Source organism: Oryctolagus cuniculus, chromosome 6 (genome assembly GCF_964237555.1).
Source record: "Oryctolagus cuniculus chromosome 6, mOryCun1.1, whole genome shotgun sequence".
In the NCBI taxonomy this organism is placed as follows: domain Eukaryota; kingdom Metazoa; phylum Chordata; class Mammalia; order Lagomorpha; family Leporidae; genus Oryctolagus; species Oryctolagus cuniculus.
In genome coordinates this window covers 84184238-84200921 of record NC_091437.1, presented here as the reverse complement: position 1 = coordinate 84200921, position 16684 = coordinate 84184238, and the positions used below count along the sequence as shown (strand labels likewise).

Here is a 16684-nt window from a genome sequence, read left to right as displayed (position 1 = left end):
GTGTGATCTAGTTCACGGAAGCTTTTGTCCAGTGCCCCTGGAGGATCGGTTATTTTCATGGACAGAAGAAATTGATTTAGAAATGGAAGCCTGTGGAATAAATATGACCACAGAATAATGGAATGGTGAGATATCTGAAATAACTTTCAGTTCTCACAGTGTTGCACTCAGTTCACTTAATCGTTTGTTGAATGTCACTGAGTAAATAAAATGTGCTAGGCATATGCTAAGTGCAGCAGACACAAAGATAAGCCAGTCTCTGCCCTCCAAGTGCCCACAGTCCAACGTAGAAGAGCGGTAGGGGGCTAAAAACCGTGCAATGAGATCCGAACTGCATGCACACAGATGTTGTAGAGAAGTAACGGGGAAGTACAGAGAAGGGACTCGTTGTCATCCTTGGTGTCAGGGAAGGCTTTCCGTCTTCTGAGACCAGCTCCCTAGCCTGATGTCCCTAGGCATGATTAGTAACACTCCCTCCTTTCACTCTCAGAAGTGTTCTGAGTTTGGTGAGAATGTCTGTGATGATTTTATTAATAAATAGAAAAGTAGCAGGAAGTTCACAGAGAAGATGTAACGAGAAGGCACCCAGGCAGGGGCAAGGATTGCCTGGTCACAGGCAGTGTACTCAGCAAGGAAGAAATACTGCGTAATATAAGAGAGCAAAGGGCTGGTGCAGATAGGAGCGATGTTCAAAATACCTAATGCTTAAGCTCTAGCACTCAGTTTGCTTATTGATAAAAGGATGTGAATACTGCCTGTATCATCAGGTTCATGTGTGGATTGAATGAGCCAATGCATGTGTGTGCCCAGCACTCAAGTAGGTGCAGAATGAGCATTTGCTGCAAGAATGAATGAATCATGCCCATAGTTTTATCTATGAGTGTGTTGGTTATCATTTAAGTTTTTGAAAGATTTATTTATTTAAGTGACTTCACGATGGAGAGGGAGAAAAATCTTCCATTTTCTGTTTTACTCCCTACATGCCCACAACAGCTGGTACTGGGGCTGGGGTTGGGCCTGGCCAAAAGCAGGCATCAGAAATTCCATCCTTGTCTCCCATGTAGGTGACTGGAACTCAAGTACTTGGGTCATTATCTATTGCTTCCCAAACACATTAGCAGAAAACAGTTGGAAGTGGAGGTGGGACTCACATCTGGAGCAGTGGCTTAACCCACAGTACCACAACACCCATCCCTTTCATTCAATTTTAATGTATAAGCAAAACTCTATTAAGTGGTTCACACCTGTTAGTATCATGGGCTGATATTTTTTTCTCCCAATTTTTCAACAAAAGTATATCATTTGTTGCCACTCCAGAAAGCAAGAGAAAGGAAACTGGTCATCCCTCACCGACCAAAATAAACTAGACTTTGAACAGAGCAGGCATGTATATGTTTTTGTAATAAACATCTTCCATGGACTTTATGAAAACTCCTTAAAGGCATGGATTTCAAAGATTTTTAAAGATTTATTTTATTTATTTGAAAAGCAGAGTTATAGAGAAAGAGAGCGGGAGAAATTGTGAGAGAGATACAGAGAGACAGAGACAGCGAGTCTTCCATCCACTGATGTTTTCCTCAAATGCCTGCAACAACCAGGGCTGAGCCAGGCAGAAGTCAGGAACCAGGAGCCTCATACGGATCTCCCATGTGAGTGCAGGGCTGAAGAACTTAGGCCATCTTCCACTACTTTCCCATGCTATTAGCAGGGAGCTGGACTGGAAGTAGAGCACCAAAGACTCAACCCAGCACCCATGTGGGCTGTCGGTGCTGCAGGCATTGGCTTATCCCATTATGCCACAGTGCCAGCTCCCATGGATTTCAGGCTTTTTTTTTTTTTCTTGTATCAAAATGAACTTATCTTTTGATTCAATTTCTCCTGGATTTTTTTTGAAGTATCATTGTATTTGCGAGAATGTTATCAAAAAAAAAAAAAGAAAAAGCAAGAAAAGAAAAAGAATGAGAGAAAAGAAAGAAAGAAGGAAAGAAAGAAAAAGGAAAAAAGCAAACTGCATGTGAAAGAATGATCCAAGTGTATAGTTAGAACTACAATACACAAAAAAACAAAGACTCTTTGGAACCGAGACTAAATATATGTAATGAATATACCTTGGGAAAGGGATGTCATATGTGTGAAGCCTTAAGCTAAAGCAAGAAAAATTATGCCATCATCTTTGTAAAAATGTGGATAAGTGATCAGGGAAAGTCACATGAGATTATGGGTTGAAATATCAAAGGAGATGAGGCCAAAATAATAGTAACTAGATAGCATTTGAAGATATTAAAGAAAAATTAAAACTATACTTCTTTGGGTATAGAAAATGGATCAAATGACATCTCAAATTCCTTAAAATCAAAAATATTTGCCAACTGAGTTTTGCTTCCTTTCACGTTGGACAAATCCATACTCAAACTCAACAAATTGAAGGATTTTTTCCCTGCTATTTAATCCAGTTCTTTAAAATGCCATCCTGTTTTCATTTATAAAACAGAAACTCTGGAATCTACAAAAAATAAATGTCAAATATGATCTTTAAAAGGAAATAGAATACATTGAGACTGATCCTCTTGTATTCTAATGGATCAAGTTTGTCCTGAATAAACCACAATATATTTTGACATCTGTCTTACCTTTAGGAGACTTTAATTACCCAAAGGTTATTCCTGTAACATAATTGTTAACCTTAGTCACAACATTATTTGTCTGGGTAATAATAATAGGGAAGTAAAATCTCCACCTTACTAACGCTGTGCCTTATTTGTATTTGTATTTGTATTTGCTACAAACACTTTTAAACTCAAAATTATTCAACAATTGCCTATCTCCAATCTTTTCAAACAGGTTTCTTTTCCGCCCACTCCATTGTCACCTAATGGGACTAAATATAACTTCTCTGTTACTCTGGCTTGTACATCTGTTATTCAGTTCCCATAACCTTTCCATGCCCTGAACTTCTTCTAGTCTTACATTTTTCTTGTTTCGAGGTTCTTAGAATGGATCATACTTTTCCAGACCAGAAATGTGTAGAAAAATAGTCTCACCTTTTCCTCTACATGTAGGATAATGACATGTGCTTAAAAAGGAACACTAGCAATAAAGGAGCTACCCCCCTGCCGAAGTAATTACTTTCATACTTTTCATTCCACATCTGGGTAAGATTCAGGTACTGTGGTAAATGGAGGTGAGAGCTGACATGATGTGGAAATAAGTGAGCTTAGGTAAGGGTTGCCAACAAGTTGGAATGTACTTCTCAAATTGTTCCCTTCATAGACGGTTTCAGAAAAATTGATCTAAAATATGACAAGTAAAAGGAATGTTCCAAACCAACCATTTGAAGCTGTGAGAAGTTGTAACCATTCAGCAAGATTTTACAGCTTTAAGCTTTACAGAATTTCAGAAATTCCTTGGGAATTCATTTTGAAAACAGGGCTTCTGCATGGACCCAAAAATCTTTGCTCTTGATTTTCTGGTATCAGGCAGCTTCTGGTTGCCTATTAGTAAAAAAAACAGTGAATGTATCATGTGTGGTTTGATTGCTTAAATTATTTCCATCAAATTCACCGGAATGGTTTCATTAAGCTTTCATCCACATATTCTTTTCTTTCCGAAACAATGCATAGTGAAAATGGATTGCTTTGTGTTGAAGGTTTGGAGTTAATGAAGTTTATCAGAATCTTACATTTGTTTCTTTCAAATGAAGCAATGTTTTCATGACATAGGACAGTCTTCTATGTATGGCTGTTTTTTAAATAATAAATAAATTGATTTTTAAAATAATTATTCTTAAAAATAATACAAGGAATGTGTAACAAATACGGGATGCAATTAGTGAAGTCTTGCAATTAAGAATGCTATCATTAACCAGTAGCATTGGGTGAGATCAAGTTAAAGTAAAGCCTGCCACAAAAGCTCATGTGTGAGCACTGGGCATTTGCATGCCCAGGAAAAACAAAGTGAGGAGGAAAGAAGCAAGGCAGAGAGTTGGGAAAAACAAAGCATATGGTGCACGTTTCCAAGTGGCCGCAACTTTGCAACAAATCATTTCTGGTTGCTGAACATGAGGGACAACTCCAAAGAGTCCACAGCATTTGCCACGGGTCAGGCCTCTCCATTGGGCAGTATGTAATCCCCCAGCATGCAGACACTGTGGCAGGCAGAACTTTCTCAGCTCTGGCCCAAGGACAGTTTTTCTACCTAAGCTGCTGCCCTGCTTGGTTTACCTTGGCCTATAGCTGTGGTAGCAGCAGAAGTGGTGTCCCCTGGGGCTCCGTGTTTCTGGTTATGGTGTCAGCCATTCTTGGAAGCCAGGGTCAGAGGCCAAGGCCTCCTGGGTGTCAGTTAGACTGAGCAGATCTGGAGAGTGTGTAATTAGATCCACCATGAGGAAAAGTTACCAAACTCCTTTGTATCTAAGTTTTGTCACCTACAAGCTAGGAGGAATAATAGTCACATTATTACAAGATTTTTACCAAAATTAAAAAGGCTTAATATATGCCTCCAAAGGAGGGAGATAAAAGTGGTTTGATGTAGGGTGGCATTATGACCTTGCATGTGGAGCCTGTCACTCTCACTACCTTCTGTCTCTCCGTCTCCCCCTACACACACATACACACAACCCTCCTTCCCCTATCTCCTTTGCCTGGGGCTGAGTCTTCCAAGCAGTTGTGCTGTGCCCTGGTCTTTCTTCCTCTCCATCCCAATTCAGCACTGTGGTGAGGTGTTTACTACTCAAATTCTAATGACGGGAGCCGCACCTGGAGGGTTTCTCTGCCTCGATTCAGTTCTGCGCCTTCCCCCCTCCCACGCCGGGTGGGAACACACATTAGTACAAAGCACTAGCTAAGGAGACCCACTTCTTTCTTTGGGTGTGGGTAGCATTGGCTCTGCCTGGTCGCTTTTCCTTTCCTGTGAACTGCCTCCCTGGGCCCTCTGGGCTCAGTACAAGTTTCATTCGGCCACCCTCAGCATGGAGGCAGCTGCCTTCAGTGTATCTAGCATCCACAAATTCAGCCTTGACACTGGGAAGTAAATAGACAAGGATCCCTCTCCAGTGCCTCCTAACTTTTCCCCTGAGAGCAGTCAGGATGTGTAGTAAGAGGGGGAGCTCGCCTTACTCTGTTTGACTTGACCCCTGTTCCCATGTGTGTAAATAATATTATAATAACGATGCTTGTATGCACATTGTCAGCTTCGTTTTATGCTTCACTTTCAAAATACTTTGCTCTCTATGAAACAGCAAAGTGTTTGACTTTGTTACCCAAACTGAAATGATTTCTTCCATTACGAAAAAAAGAAAAAAAAATAGATGACCTGCAATCCTATATGGAGCCAAGCAATACAGAAATGGAAATTTTATTATTGTATAATGATTTATTACAATACATCTGCTTCTAAGAAATGTCAAATTAACTCCCTGTTATAAACATTTCCATTTTTAGCTCTTTTTAAAAAATCTAAGTATCAAATATGCCAGCAGAAAACACCCAGAAATGCAAGGTTTTTTCCTTTCTAGGCAATACAATGTGGTACTGTTTCATGAATTCCATGAGGTTTTATTTTCCCTTTCAGCAGCAGTTTTCTGGTTTTCTTTTAATAGTTTCCCTAAAAAGATCCCATTTTCTGTACCAATGCCAATGATTAATTTATCCTTCACATTCTATCTTTGATTTTTCTTGTTTTAGTGGTTTTGGTAGCCTAACATTGCCCGTTTTTGCTCATCATTCATAAGTTCAGACAGTGCTCCAGGTCTGCTTTCAGTTTTTAAATAGAAGCAATAATAACTACCTAGTTTGAAAAGCCCTTTGGGATTATAGGTTTGGTTAATATCCTCTAAAAACAATTTCAAAAAAACTGCAGAAGATTATAAATGACTTTTTATGTGATTGCATCCCCTGGTGCTTTGAAATAAAAACACAATAAAGAGTATGAAAGCACTTGGTCAGAAGGACTAATCCTGGGTTAGTGCTATTTACATTTAGATTTAAATAAGTCAGTCTAGTTATTCCCCCAAATTTTGCTTCAGGTTTTAAATTGAGAATACATGGATAATAAAAGTTATGATGCTTAAATTCAGTTGACTTCTAAAAATAATAACTGTGATAAACATGAGGTGAATGGAATCGCAGTTAGTTATGTTTAATGAAATAATTTTATTGCAACAATTATCAATAATGTTCCTTTAGTACATGATTCAGGTAGAGTGAAGCAGGTTCATTACAGTGTAATAATGTCAAAACTACTGTGCTTCCAGCTCTGCAGGGGATGCAAACCTCCTGGATGTGTGCAAATACAGACAGCTGTTTCTTATGATATTTCAGCTTATGATTTAGCATCTTTACCATGGTGCAAAAGCAACACACATTCAGTAGAGAGTGTATCTGGAATTTTGAATTGTGATCGTCTCTGAGACTGGCACTATGGCTTCTCATCCTCTCTGGCAACTCTGGGCAGCAACAGTGAACATAGCACCCCATTAGCCCTAAGGTCACGAGGCAAACAACCGATGCTCTACAGTGTGCTGTGTGTTGAGTTAGGATGTGTGATGGGTTAGGTGGGGTCAATGAATTCTATTTACACTTAGGATATTTTCAACTTTCAATGGGTTTATTGGGGTGTAACCCTTCATAATTTGAGAAGCAACTGTAGCCCTTGAGTCTGATCCCATTTTTTATGATGATGGAGTATAAAGCAGTGTGTGATAGCGGAAAACTCCTCTATTAGGAATCCAGACCTTGTTTTTATTTCCAGATGGACCGTCAGACCAATAAAAAGTCAGTTTCTCCAAACTTGCCACGAGAGATTCAGATATGATATCTTCAGGGATTTTCCCAAAACCAGAATCCTAGCCTCTATGAGCTATAGTTCTAGTTCATATAATAGCTAGTCATGAGCCAGGACATGGGATGCATTCTGAGATTTCTGAGTCAGCAGGAGGCCTGTTGAAATCCCTGGCACTAGTTCCAGGGCAGGGTGTGGTTGGGCAAACTGTGAAAACACAGTGATGCCATTAACCTGATACCAGGAGCCCATACTGGGTTCTTGGCTTACTCTTCTTCCCTGGGCTCAAGAGTTTGCCCAACTGCAATCCTTCTACCACAAGGGAATGGTGACTCTTCTTCTGACATGTACATACTTTCGTTTGCCAATCCAAGATTCTTCAGAAAAAGAACATTCACATTTTTATATCCAAGTCCCTGGATTCCTGGCCAATCTGCACATTTTATATTAAATAAAATCTATAAAATAAAAATCTGGCAGAACTAGATCTAACATATGAGTAATGATGTCCTGGTCATTTCTGTTCTTTATTTCTCTCTCTGAGGGCTTGTTTCTATATCAACTCACTTTAACTCACCATAGGACTCTGGTTCAACTCCCTGCAAAAGTCATCCGGCCATTCTCTGTAAGATTGAGTCTTTGTCCTCTTTCTAAATCAATGCCTTCTCTAGGAAAATAATCTATTTAACTGGGCAAATAGGATTTGATTTTTAAAACTCAGAAAATAAACATTTCCTGAGGACTTATTATGTGCTGACCCTAAACTTCAAAGGTACTCACGAGAGCCAGGATGGTCACTGTTATGAATCTCCATGAATCCCCTGCCAACAACCTGCACAAGCACAGGAGTTGTCTGGGGAGCTCAGAGGTTAGAGACTGCCCAGCCCTTGCTGAGGGGAGCTGAGGGGAGCTGAGGGGAGCTGAGGGGAGCCGAGGGGTCTGGGAAACATCTCAGCAAGTAAACAGGAAGGAAAGTGTCTTGACAAAGGGGTATGACTGTGTGGGGGATTCACTGTAGCACAGGATGTGACCATGGTGGAAAATAAGCCCAAAGACTCTTAAAGCAGAACCAACATGGCTCCACCATCCTAGAAGCCAAGCGTTAGCATGAAACAATGGTGTTCTGACATTGGAAGCCATTTAGCAATATGCTTCGAGAGGAGTTCTGACTACCCTGAACAGCAATAATGGAAGTCATTTGTGTCAGGATTCTTTGGAGAAGTGAAATCAAAAGAAGTGGTTCCAACATTTATGGGAAATGGAATTAAAAGATAAATTAATTCTGGTAAACAAAACTTTTTGAAATCTATGTAGCTCTTTCATAATGCATGCTTTCTATGAGCCATTTTTTTTTTAAAGTTTCACTTATTTATCTGAATGGCACAGTTACAGAGAGGTGCAGAGAGAGACAGGTTGATCTTCCATACCCTGGTTCACTCCCCAAATGGCCTCAACAGCCAGAGCTGGGCCAGGCTGAAGTCACGAGCTTCTTCCAGATCTCCCATGTGGGTAGCAGGGGCCCAAGCACTTGGGCCATCTCCTGATGCTTTTCCCAGGTACATTAGCCGGGAGCTGAATCAGGTGCAGAGTTCCCCAATTTAAGTGGGAACTTAAATGTGGGATACTAGTGCTGTAGATGGCAGCTTAACCCACTATACCACGATGCCGCCCCCCAATGAGCCTGTCATGATCCTGCACATGCATGCATTTCAAAATGATTTGTACCAAAAAGACTTAATTTTTATTTCTTCTTTCCTTGAACATTCTGAAGTACCTCTCTATATATAGAGAGAGAAAGAAATTGATTATAAGGAATTGGATCACATGATTTAAGAGGCTGAGAAGTCCCAAAATCTGCAGTCAGCAAGCTGAAGTCATGGTGTGGCTCTGGACTCAAAGCAGGGAGGTTTGAGATGCAAGAAGAACCAATCTATCTGTTGAGCCCCAATTCAGAACAGGATGGCTGTCCTTGCCCTTGTGTCAGGCAGAAGGATTCTCTTGCTTTGATTAGAGTCAGTGCTTTTTTTTTTTTTTTTTTTTTTTAATGCAGGTTGAATGATGCTCACCTGCACTGGGAAAAGCTGGCTGTTTCACTCAGTTTACCAATTTTAATGTGAATCTATTCCACAATCATCCTCAGAGAAACATCTAGAGTAATATTTGACCAAATTTCTGGGCATTCTGTGACCCAGCCCAATTGACACGTAGAATTTACCATCCTACTCTCTCTCAGTCTTTTAAGCACCCAGAGCCTTTCTACAAGGCTAAGTTGACAGCTCCTCATGATTTTTGTGTTGTTGAAAAGCTCACAATACCTTGAAATGCTGGAAGATATCTCAATGTCATTGAGATATTTCCATCACTTTGACAATTTATTGATATTATTTTCAGACTTGATTGCTCACTCATTATTATGAATCAGTATGGATTCATACTGATTGTGAATCAGTATGCTGTGGTGGCAAAGTGTATGTTCTATAAAGTCATTCTGCCTGGGTTTGAATCACAGTCCTGCCTCTCATGAGCTATGAAACTTGGGACATCCAGCTTAACTTCATTGCTGCTTTGTATGTTCATTTCTAAAATTCAGGTGACAATAACACTGAACTCTCAGCTGCTGTGAGGATATAATCAGTTAATTCGTGTAAGGATACAGCTGGCAGAGACATAGAATGTACAAATAAAAGCTATAAATCGTAGTCACATGACTATTGTTATAAAATGTTGTTTCAGACTTTACTCAGTATTACCTAGACTAGTAAGATTGGTAAGACTTTGAGGGAAAAGTCTTTATCCAAAGCAGTAATGTTGAATGTACTCAATCAGTGTACACTTTGGATAGACTATAACTGAAACTTCAAAGCCTTGGTTGGCTTGAGGATGATTCCAGATTTAGAAAATGAGTTCAAGAACATGAAATAGAAAGTAACACATTTATAGACTATGCATAGGCAATGGAGTATTTGATTCACTTCACCACTTCTGTTCAGTTTAGTTTGTTATAGTCAGAGAAGCTGTCCATATTTTAAATGGTTCTTTGGCATCTTAGCATTAAAAACATTTGCAAACAAACCAGTGCACTCCAACAGTGGGTGAGGATAGAGAAATGTTGGAGGATGCTCTTTGTCAGGTCTTGAGTTGTCAGGAATAGCAGGCAAGTAGATTGGGACTGCACTGCATTTTGGTTGAAGCCCACCTGACTGATGGAAAAACTAACTTGGGTAAGTCATTGGGCTTGGAGCTTCTGATCCAGTTGACAACACCCAAAATATCCATCTCTTCTTCTCTAGTTGTGTTATTTCTGATTGACTCCAGCAATAACACCATTGAATAAGCAACTTTATATCTGCTTAGATGAGTTACTCCCATTACATGAAATGGATTTACAGGGTGATGTGTGAGGAACGTCTTTGATCATTTGAGTTTAACTTTGTGAGTGCTTCGTTGTCTCTAGCGAGGTCTCTACTTTTTAGCTTATGTTTATGTGTATTGTTAGGTCCTCTGCTACTGTTGCTACAGTTTAGAGGCCTTGGTGCATCCCTAGTATTTATTCTTGTATCCCTCTCTTGTGCTAGCAGCTTACTGGTGGTAGAATGTGATGTCCATCACACATTTTTTTGTTTTGACATAACGCAACATTTTTTTTTGTTTCGATGGTATATAAATAATGTCTCTGATACTGTTCACTCGCTCCTCTATCAATAGCACTATTTAGTTTTCAAAAGTAATTTTTCAGATTTTCGGGTTTCTACATCTGACATTATTTTGCTTGTGAAAGTATATTCAGACCCAGTTCTTTAAAGTTGGTTGTATTTGTCCATTTGATTATTACTTTGAGAAAATTCTTACGCTAACTAAAAAGGAATATTTTGCCTACTTACCAAGTGACTAAAGATAGAGGAGGATTAAGTCTGAATGGAATGATTACTGCTTTCAAAAACCCAAATAACGAAATGTGTTTTGTTGTTATTGTTGTTTGACTTGAACTATTTGATAGGCCTGCAATTGTGCTGTCCCTGTGAATTTCCTCCTTCTGTCTTGTTCCTACCTTGAAAATTTGTGTATAAATTTCTATGCATTTATAATACTTCCATTAATGCTATGTCTTTGAAACATTTCAGAAAGGAAAATTGAATCACTGTGCCTGTATATTTTTATTGTTATTCATTGTTATTAGCATTCTTAGCCATGGTTATAGTTTCACAGACTATTTTCAAATATTATTATAAAGTTAAATTTTTTTTATCATAAAGCTATTGTGGTGAAACCAGTTCTGGTCTTTTATGAAAACTCTGAATTTTCTCTTTGGAGAGCTAAACTCAGAATGCACTGAGCTGTGCTTTCTTGTGTTTTCCATTATTCCTTTCTTTCAAAAATCATGCCATTCATTTAATACTTCATTACAGACGAGCTGCAATATGTATACATGGCGTGCAAAATGAGCCATTTTGTTTTAAAACAGATTGCAGATGAAAGGAAACCATTCATTTCTTGCTTGCTTGCTGTAATTACTAGAACACTAATTACTCCAAATCATTGACATCCAGGGTCAGGAAGGATGACAACAGAAACATCAAAGAAAAGATGTGGCTCGCTTGCTATGACAGATTGTCCATATTCTCAGACATGGTATTTTTTTTATGGCTACTGTTTTCCAGTTTAGTGGTTAAAAAAAAAAAAAAAAACACAAAACATACACACAGTCAAGATTGCTGAATGTTTACTATTATTTCATTCGCAGTTTGACGGTGAGAACATGTATATGAGCATGACAGAGCCGAGCCAGGACTATGTGCCAGCCAGCCAGGTGGGTTAATTAATCTTCTCTGCCTTGTTTCAAATTGTAATTAAACAAATTCAAAGAGTTGCATTGCAAATGAGTAGCACTATCAGTAACTGCCGCAATCAGGAATAATCATAATTTATAAACAAAGCATTTAAGCCTTGTTTCCAGTTAATGAGATAGAGCTGATAAAATACCGGAGTTGGCATTTGTTGGGAGATTCTACCTTGTTGCCTCTCCAGAACGGCAAGCAGCTGTTTTGCCAGCATGATCTTTCCTAAACAGTTGTTTTACCTTTAGGAAATAAAGTCTTTACAGGTGCAGGTTGTTTGTGCTCCTGACTGTAGACGAGTTAATCATTATCAGCTACACATGTCACAAATAGCATTAATTATCAACGGCTGGGGCCATGTTCAACAAAATGGGATGTTCCTAACCCAAATCGCATGGCTGGTGGGCGCGATGAGGCTGCTTTCAGAGCCTTCTCCAGGGGAGAGGAAAGTGGAGGAGTTGTTGTTTTCAGGCCGAAAGCGAAGATATGATTGACAGCTTTCAAGGGCACCTTTGTATCTATTTCACCCGGAATCGTTGACAAGGTATTTAATCATGGGAAGTGACAACAAAAGTCCAATGAGAATGGAAATGGTTACATTTATAAAAGTAAATGCTTCACTATTTATTTTTAGATACTTAAGACCAGGCCCTTTAATCCAGAGAGGGCATTTAAAGCAAAATTATAACAGCTCTAGGGTGCCAGGATAGCATAAAATGTAAGAACACTGTAAGCAAAATAAGTAAGTGAATAAATGAGGAGGAATGAGGGTACACAGGAGCACTTTGTGCACGTGAACTTATTTTTCCTAGAATAGTCAAAGCACGGTGACTTCACATTTCATACACCGCTAACTATGGCAGAAACTAACATAGTAGTTTTGAATGCCTACGCATCTACCCAAATAGATTTGATAACTGGGAAGGGGGGGAATGGAGGAGTAGGGGTTTGAGAACTTGGATTTTTCTTCCTGGTGGTAGTCAATGAATTAAATCTGGTGTGTATGAGGATACTTTAAAAACTCATGGAAAATTAAATTAAAAAAAGTTTATTTTGTTGCAACAATTTTTGAAATCTGTGCATATGAGGAAACTTCAAAATGTTCATGAAGAGTGAGTAGTAGAAAAAATTGTGCATGGATTTCCAATTTTTGGTAACCAAGTAAACTTATCTTCAATTCCATCTTTCCACAAACCTTTTGAAATATCCTCGTCTCTCAGGAGTGCACTCCGTAAACAAAATGTCTCATGCTTAACTGGAAACAGAGGCAGACTTGCATGGTCGAACTTTGCATTTAGTTATGATCACTGCCTTCTCTGGCACACGTTCTGGAAACTGCACTATATTGTCCAACTGAAAAGGTCATCGTGAAGTTCAAAGATCCCGACTATAGTTCCTCTCGTTCAGCTGAGTTGTGATTCCTTTAAGAATACCTGTGGGAGGCTGAACCTTGCATTTAGCATTCTTGCTGAACTGCATTCATTCACTAAGTAGCCTCCAAGATCCATAGGTAGTTCTGAATAGGACTGTTTGATTAAAAAATGAAAAATGTTACTATTAATTTTCTTCTAACCATCAATCCCAAAACTGTACTGACAAGTTTAGTATTACTATTAGATTAAAGCAAGCCGGTATCATCTCTTTGGTGCCTTTAGGGTTTTGAAGTGTAAGAGCTAATTGAATTTGTTTGAAACAGTAGAAACACAAACTCAATAAATGATTGCTGTTATAAAGCAGCTGCTCCCTTTCAGAGAATCATTATGTCCGTCTTAAAGAGTTTTGGATAAAGGATTGGAAATTCAGAGCATATACATCATAACAGCTTGGCACCCTAGATTTTTAAATTCAAGTACAATGGATAATGTTATACCCCAACTGAAATCAAACAACTAACATTATTTTTCTTAATATTTCATTCAGGAATTATTAATAATTTTTTTAAATGTTTTATTTATTTATTTTAAAGGCACAGAGAGAGAGAGAGAGAGAGTTCCTATTTAGTAGTTAATTACCCAAATGCCCACAACAGCCGTGGCTGGGCCAAACCAAATCCAGGAGCCCAGAATTCAAGTCCCAAGTGGGTGACAGGGACCTAAACACTTGAACAATCATCTCTGGCTGTGTGTTTGCAGGATGCTAGAACTGAGAGCATAGCTGGGATTCCAACCTAGGCATTCCAAGATGGGATGCTGGCATCCCAAGGTGCATCTTTATTTTTTTAACTCTATTTAAGGTATACAAGTTTCATATTTCATATGTACAGATTTAGGAACCTAGTGGGACTTTCCCCTCATCCTCCCTCACACCCACACTCTAACCCTTCCTCTTCCTCCCTCTCACATTCCCACTGTTAATTTTTACAAAGATCTATTTTCAGTATAATTAATGATCATATAATTAAACCTATTCTAAGTAAAAGAGTTCAACAATGGTATGAGGAGAAAGAAAGAAAAAAAACATTGTTCCTCCACGAAAGGGCTATAAATAACCATCGAATCTCAAAATGTCCATTTCATTCCAATATATTACATTTCAGATATGAGAGTTTTTTGTCCAAATGGCAAAAATGGCCAGGGTTGGGCCAGGCTGAAGCCAAAGGCCAAGGACTCCAGCTGGGTCTCCCATGTGGGTGGAAGGGAACCGAGAACTCAGGCCATCTTCTGCTGCTTTCCCAGGTGCATTATCAAGGAACTGGATCAGAAGTGGAGTTGCATCTTAATCCACTATGCCAAATGCCCACTTTCCTAAGGATGTTTTAAATACTAATGATAATTTATAAGAAAGGAGTAAACAGCTCCAGATATTTTGGTGCTTTGTAAAGATATGGCATGTTTGTGAGCTGGAAGCACACTATTTTTTAAATAGTATAGTATGTATGAAAATGTTTTTAGAATGTGCTGTTTTAAAAATCAGGCTCATGGAAGATATAATACTTACTCTGGGGGGAAATAACCTTCACAAATTACAGAAGTTGAATGGCCTTAGCTAAATTTTACACTTAACATTCCTTTTGTTTACTGTAATATAACGTGTTCAAGAATTCATTACCTGGTATTCTTTTAGAGAATTTTCATCAATTTACCCCTTCAGGCAATCATAAATAAGATTTTAGTCATCCTGCAGGAAAAAAAAATAGTTTTGTTCCTTTTCCTACATAACATCAAGCATCTGCATAGTTCAGTAATCCAAGACAACTTGCCTCTTAGCATCACTCAACAATTATAATTCCTGTTCAATTTTCAAATCAGTACATGCTTTGGGACTTACAGACTAAGTTGCTAAGTAGCAACATATGGTGCACTACTGCTCCTGTGATGTTGCTGCAAGCATATAGCATCCTTCTAAACTTGAAATGATTTTTTTATAGGAAGCCAACGCTGGCGCCACTCCAGAAATGGAAGTACACTGTAAAAATTAATGATATTCTTTTAGACAGTCCCAAAGGGGTCTTTGGCACTGTATACTGTGTGCCTTCTATACCTCTTAAGCTAGTGTATACAAATCCTTAAAATTTTTGCATATAGCTTTGTAATTGATAGGCAGCTTTTAAATTGAATATACTGCCCTATAATAAGCCTGACAAGTACATAATAAAAACCTATAACATTTCCACTTCACTCTGGCGCCACTCTTGGAATATCAACTGTTTTCTTCCATAATAGCTATCAGTGTGCTGGTCACTCGGTACTCTCATTTAAACACCATTAACTTTTTCTTCCTCTGGATAGAATTTGAGCCATGCAATGCAATGTTTCTTTTGTGTGTTTCCAAACCCTGGCTACAGGGGCCATGTTGTTTGACAGCTCCTGGACACTGAGTATACCTCCTGTCTACTTTGTAGGAAAGTGTGAGTGGCTAATGAAAGGAAAGCCAGAGAAGAGTGGCAGAAGCCCCTCAATAGCTCCCTCGTTTCTCATTCTGAACTTGTCATGTTTCATTGAGGTGACAACATCTAGACCAAAATGACAGGAAGTAGCTGATCATGTGGGATGAACAAGTCTAGAGATATAATGTGCAATATGAGAACTATAGTTAATAACAGTGCATTGTAGTTGAGATTTTTGCTGAAATACTAGATTTTAGCTGCTCTCACCCTCTCACCCACATACACAAGGATAACTGTATGAGATGATGGATCTGTGAACTGGCCTCATTATAGTAACCATAATACTATCTATATGTATCTTATAACATCATGCTCTATACCTTCAAAGTATACAATGAAATTTATAAAAATAGTATCTAGACTGACATGCCACAGAGCACGACAACAAGGCAGAATAGGATTGGGCTTTGTACCCATTTTCTGACTTTTATCCAAAAACTTCTCAGTCCACTCAGACCCACATGATTTGGGGTTACCTCTTTCCAGAAAACACTTGAGCTCCTTTCTGCATCTCTTGCATAGTTGTAGTACCTCCTACCATTATTTTTATATGACTGTATTCAACACACCCATGTTCATCTGATTTAAATATACCAAAGAAACAAAAGATGAGGGGCCGGCATTGTGGCTTACTTGGTTAATCCTTCGCCTGAGGTGCCAGCATCCCATATGGGTGCCAGGTTCTAGTCTTGGTTGCCCCTCTTCCAGTACAGCTCTCTGCTGTGGCCCGGGAAGGCAGTGGAAGATGGCCCAAGTGCTTGTGCCACTGCACCTGCATGGGAGACCAGGAGGAAGTACCTGGCTCCTGGCTTCAGATCGGCATAGCTCTGGCCGTAGTGGCCATTTGGGGGGTGAACCAACGGAAGGAAGACCTTTCTCTCTGTCTCCATCACTGTCTAACTCTGTCAAATAAATAAATAAATAAATAAATAAAAGAGGTATCTCGTTCTCTTTGTCAGAGGTAGCCATAGCACCAGAGTTATTTTTTATTATCATCCTGGTTTGGTTTTTAATATATAGGCCATTACTTTTCCTCATTCTTTCTTCTGCCATGGCAATTTCAAGAACATCATTTCCATGACTATCCCCTTGTTGTGTGCTCTCCACTCACACTGGTTGACTTTCCCATGAGTGTTCTGCTCTTCGCATTGGAGGACTGTGTGAGAAGGCAGAGAAGGATTGATCT

At 39.0% G+C, this 16684-nt stretch overlaps 1 protein-coding gene and 1 long non-coding RNA gene across 8 annotated transcripts in view; one reads left to right on the top strand and one right to left on the bottom strand.

Moving 5' to 3' along the window:
• Positions 1-16684, top strand: part of TOX (thymocyte selection associated high mobility group box) — a 334182-nt gene that overhangs the window by 161824 nt on the left and 155674 nt on the right. For 3 of the 5 annotated variants that reach the window (XM_002710517.5, XM_070075064.1, XM_051844494.2), the window contains exon 2: positions 11519-11584. The exons of 1 other annotated variant lie outside the window; for it this stretch is intronic. In XM_002710517.5, the coding sequence (XP_002710563.1) occupies positions 11519-11584 (66 nt within the window). Of the gene's footprint in view, positions 1-9701; positions 9999-11518; positions 11585-16684 lie in introns of those variants that run through there. One more of the 5 variants, XM_070075062.1, reaches the window with a different exon arrangement.
• The window catches only part of LOC127490718 (uncharacterized), a 66463-nt gene that overhangs the window by 16305 nt on the left and 33474 nt on the right, over positions 1-16684 (bottom strand). The window lies entirely within an intron of this gene.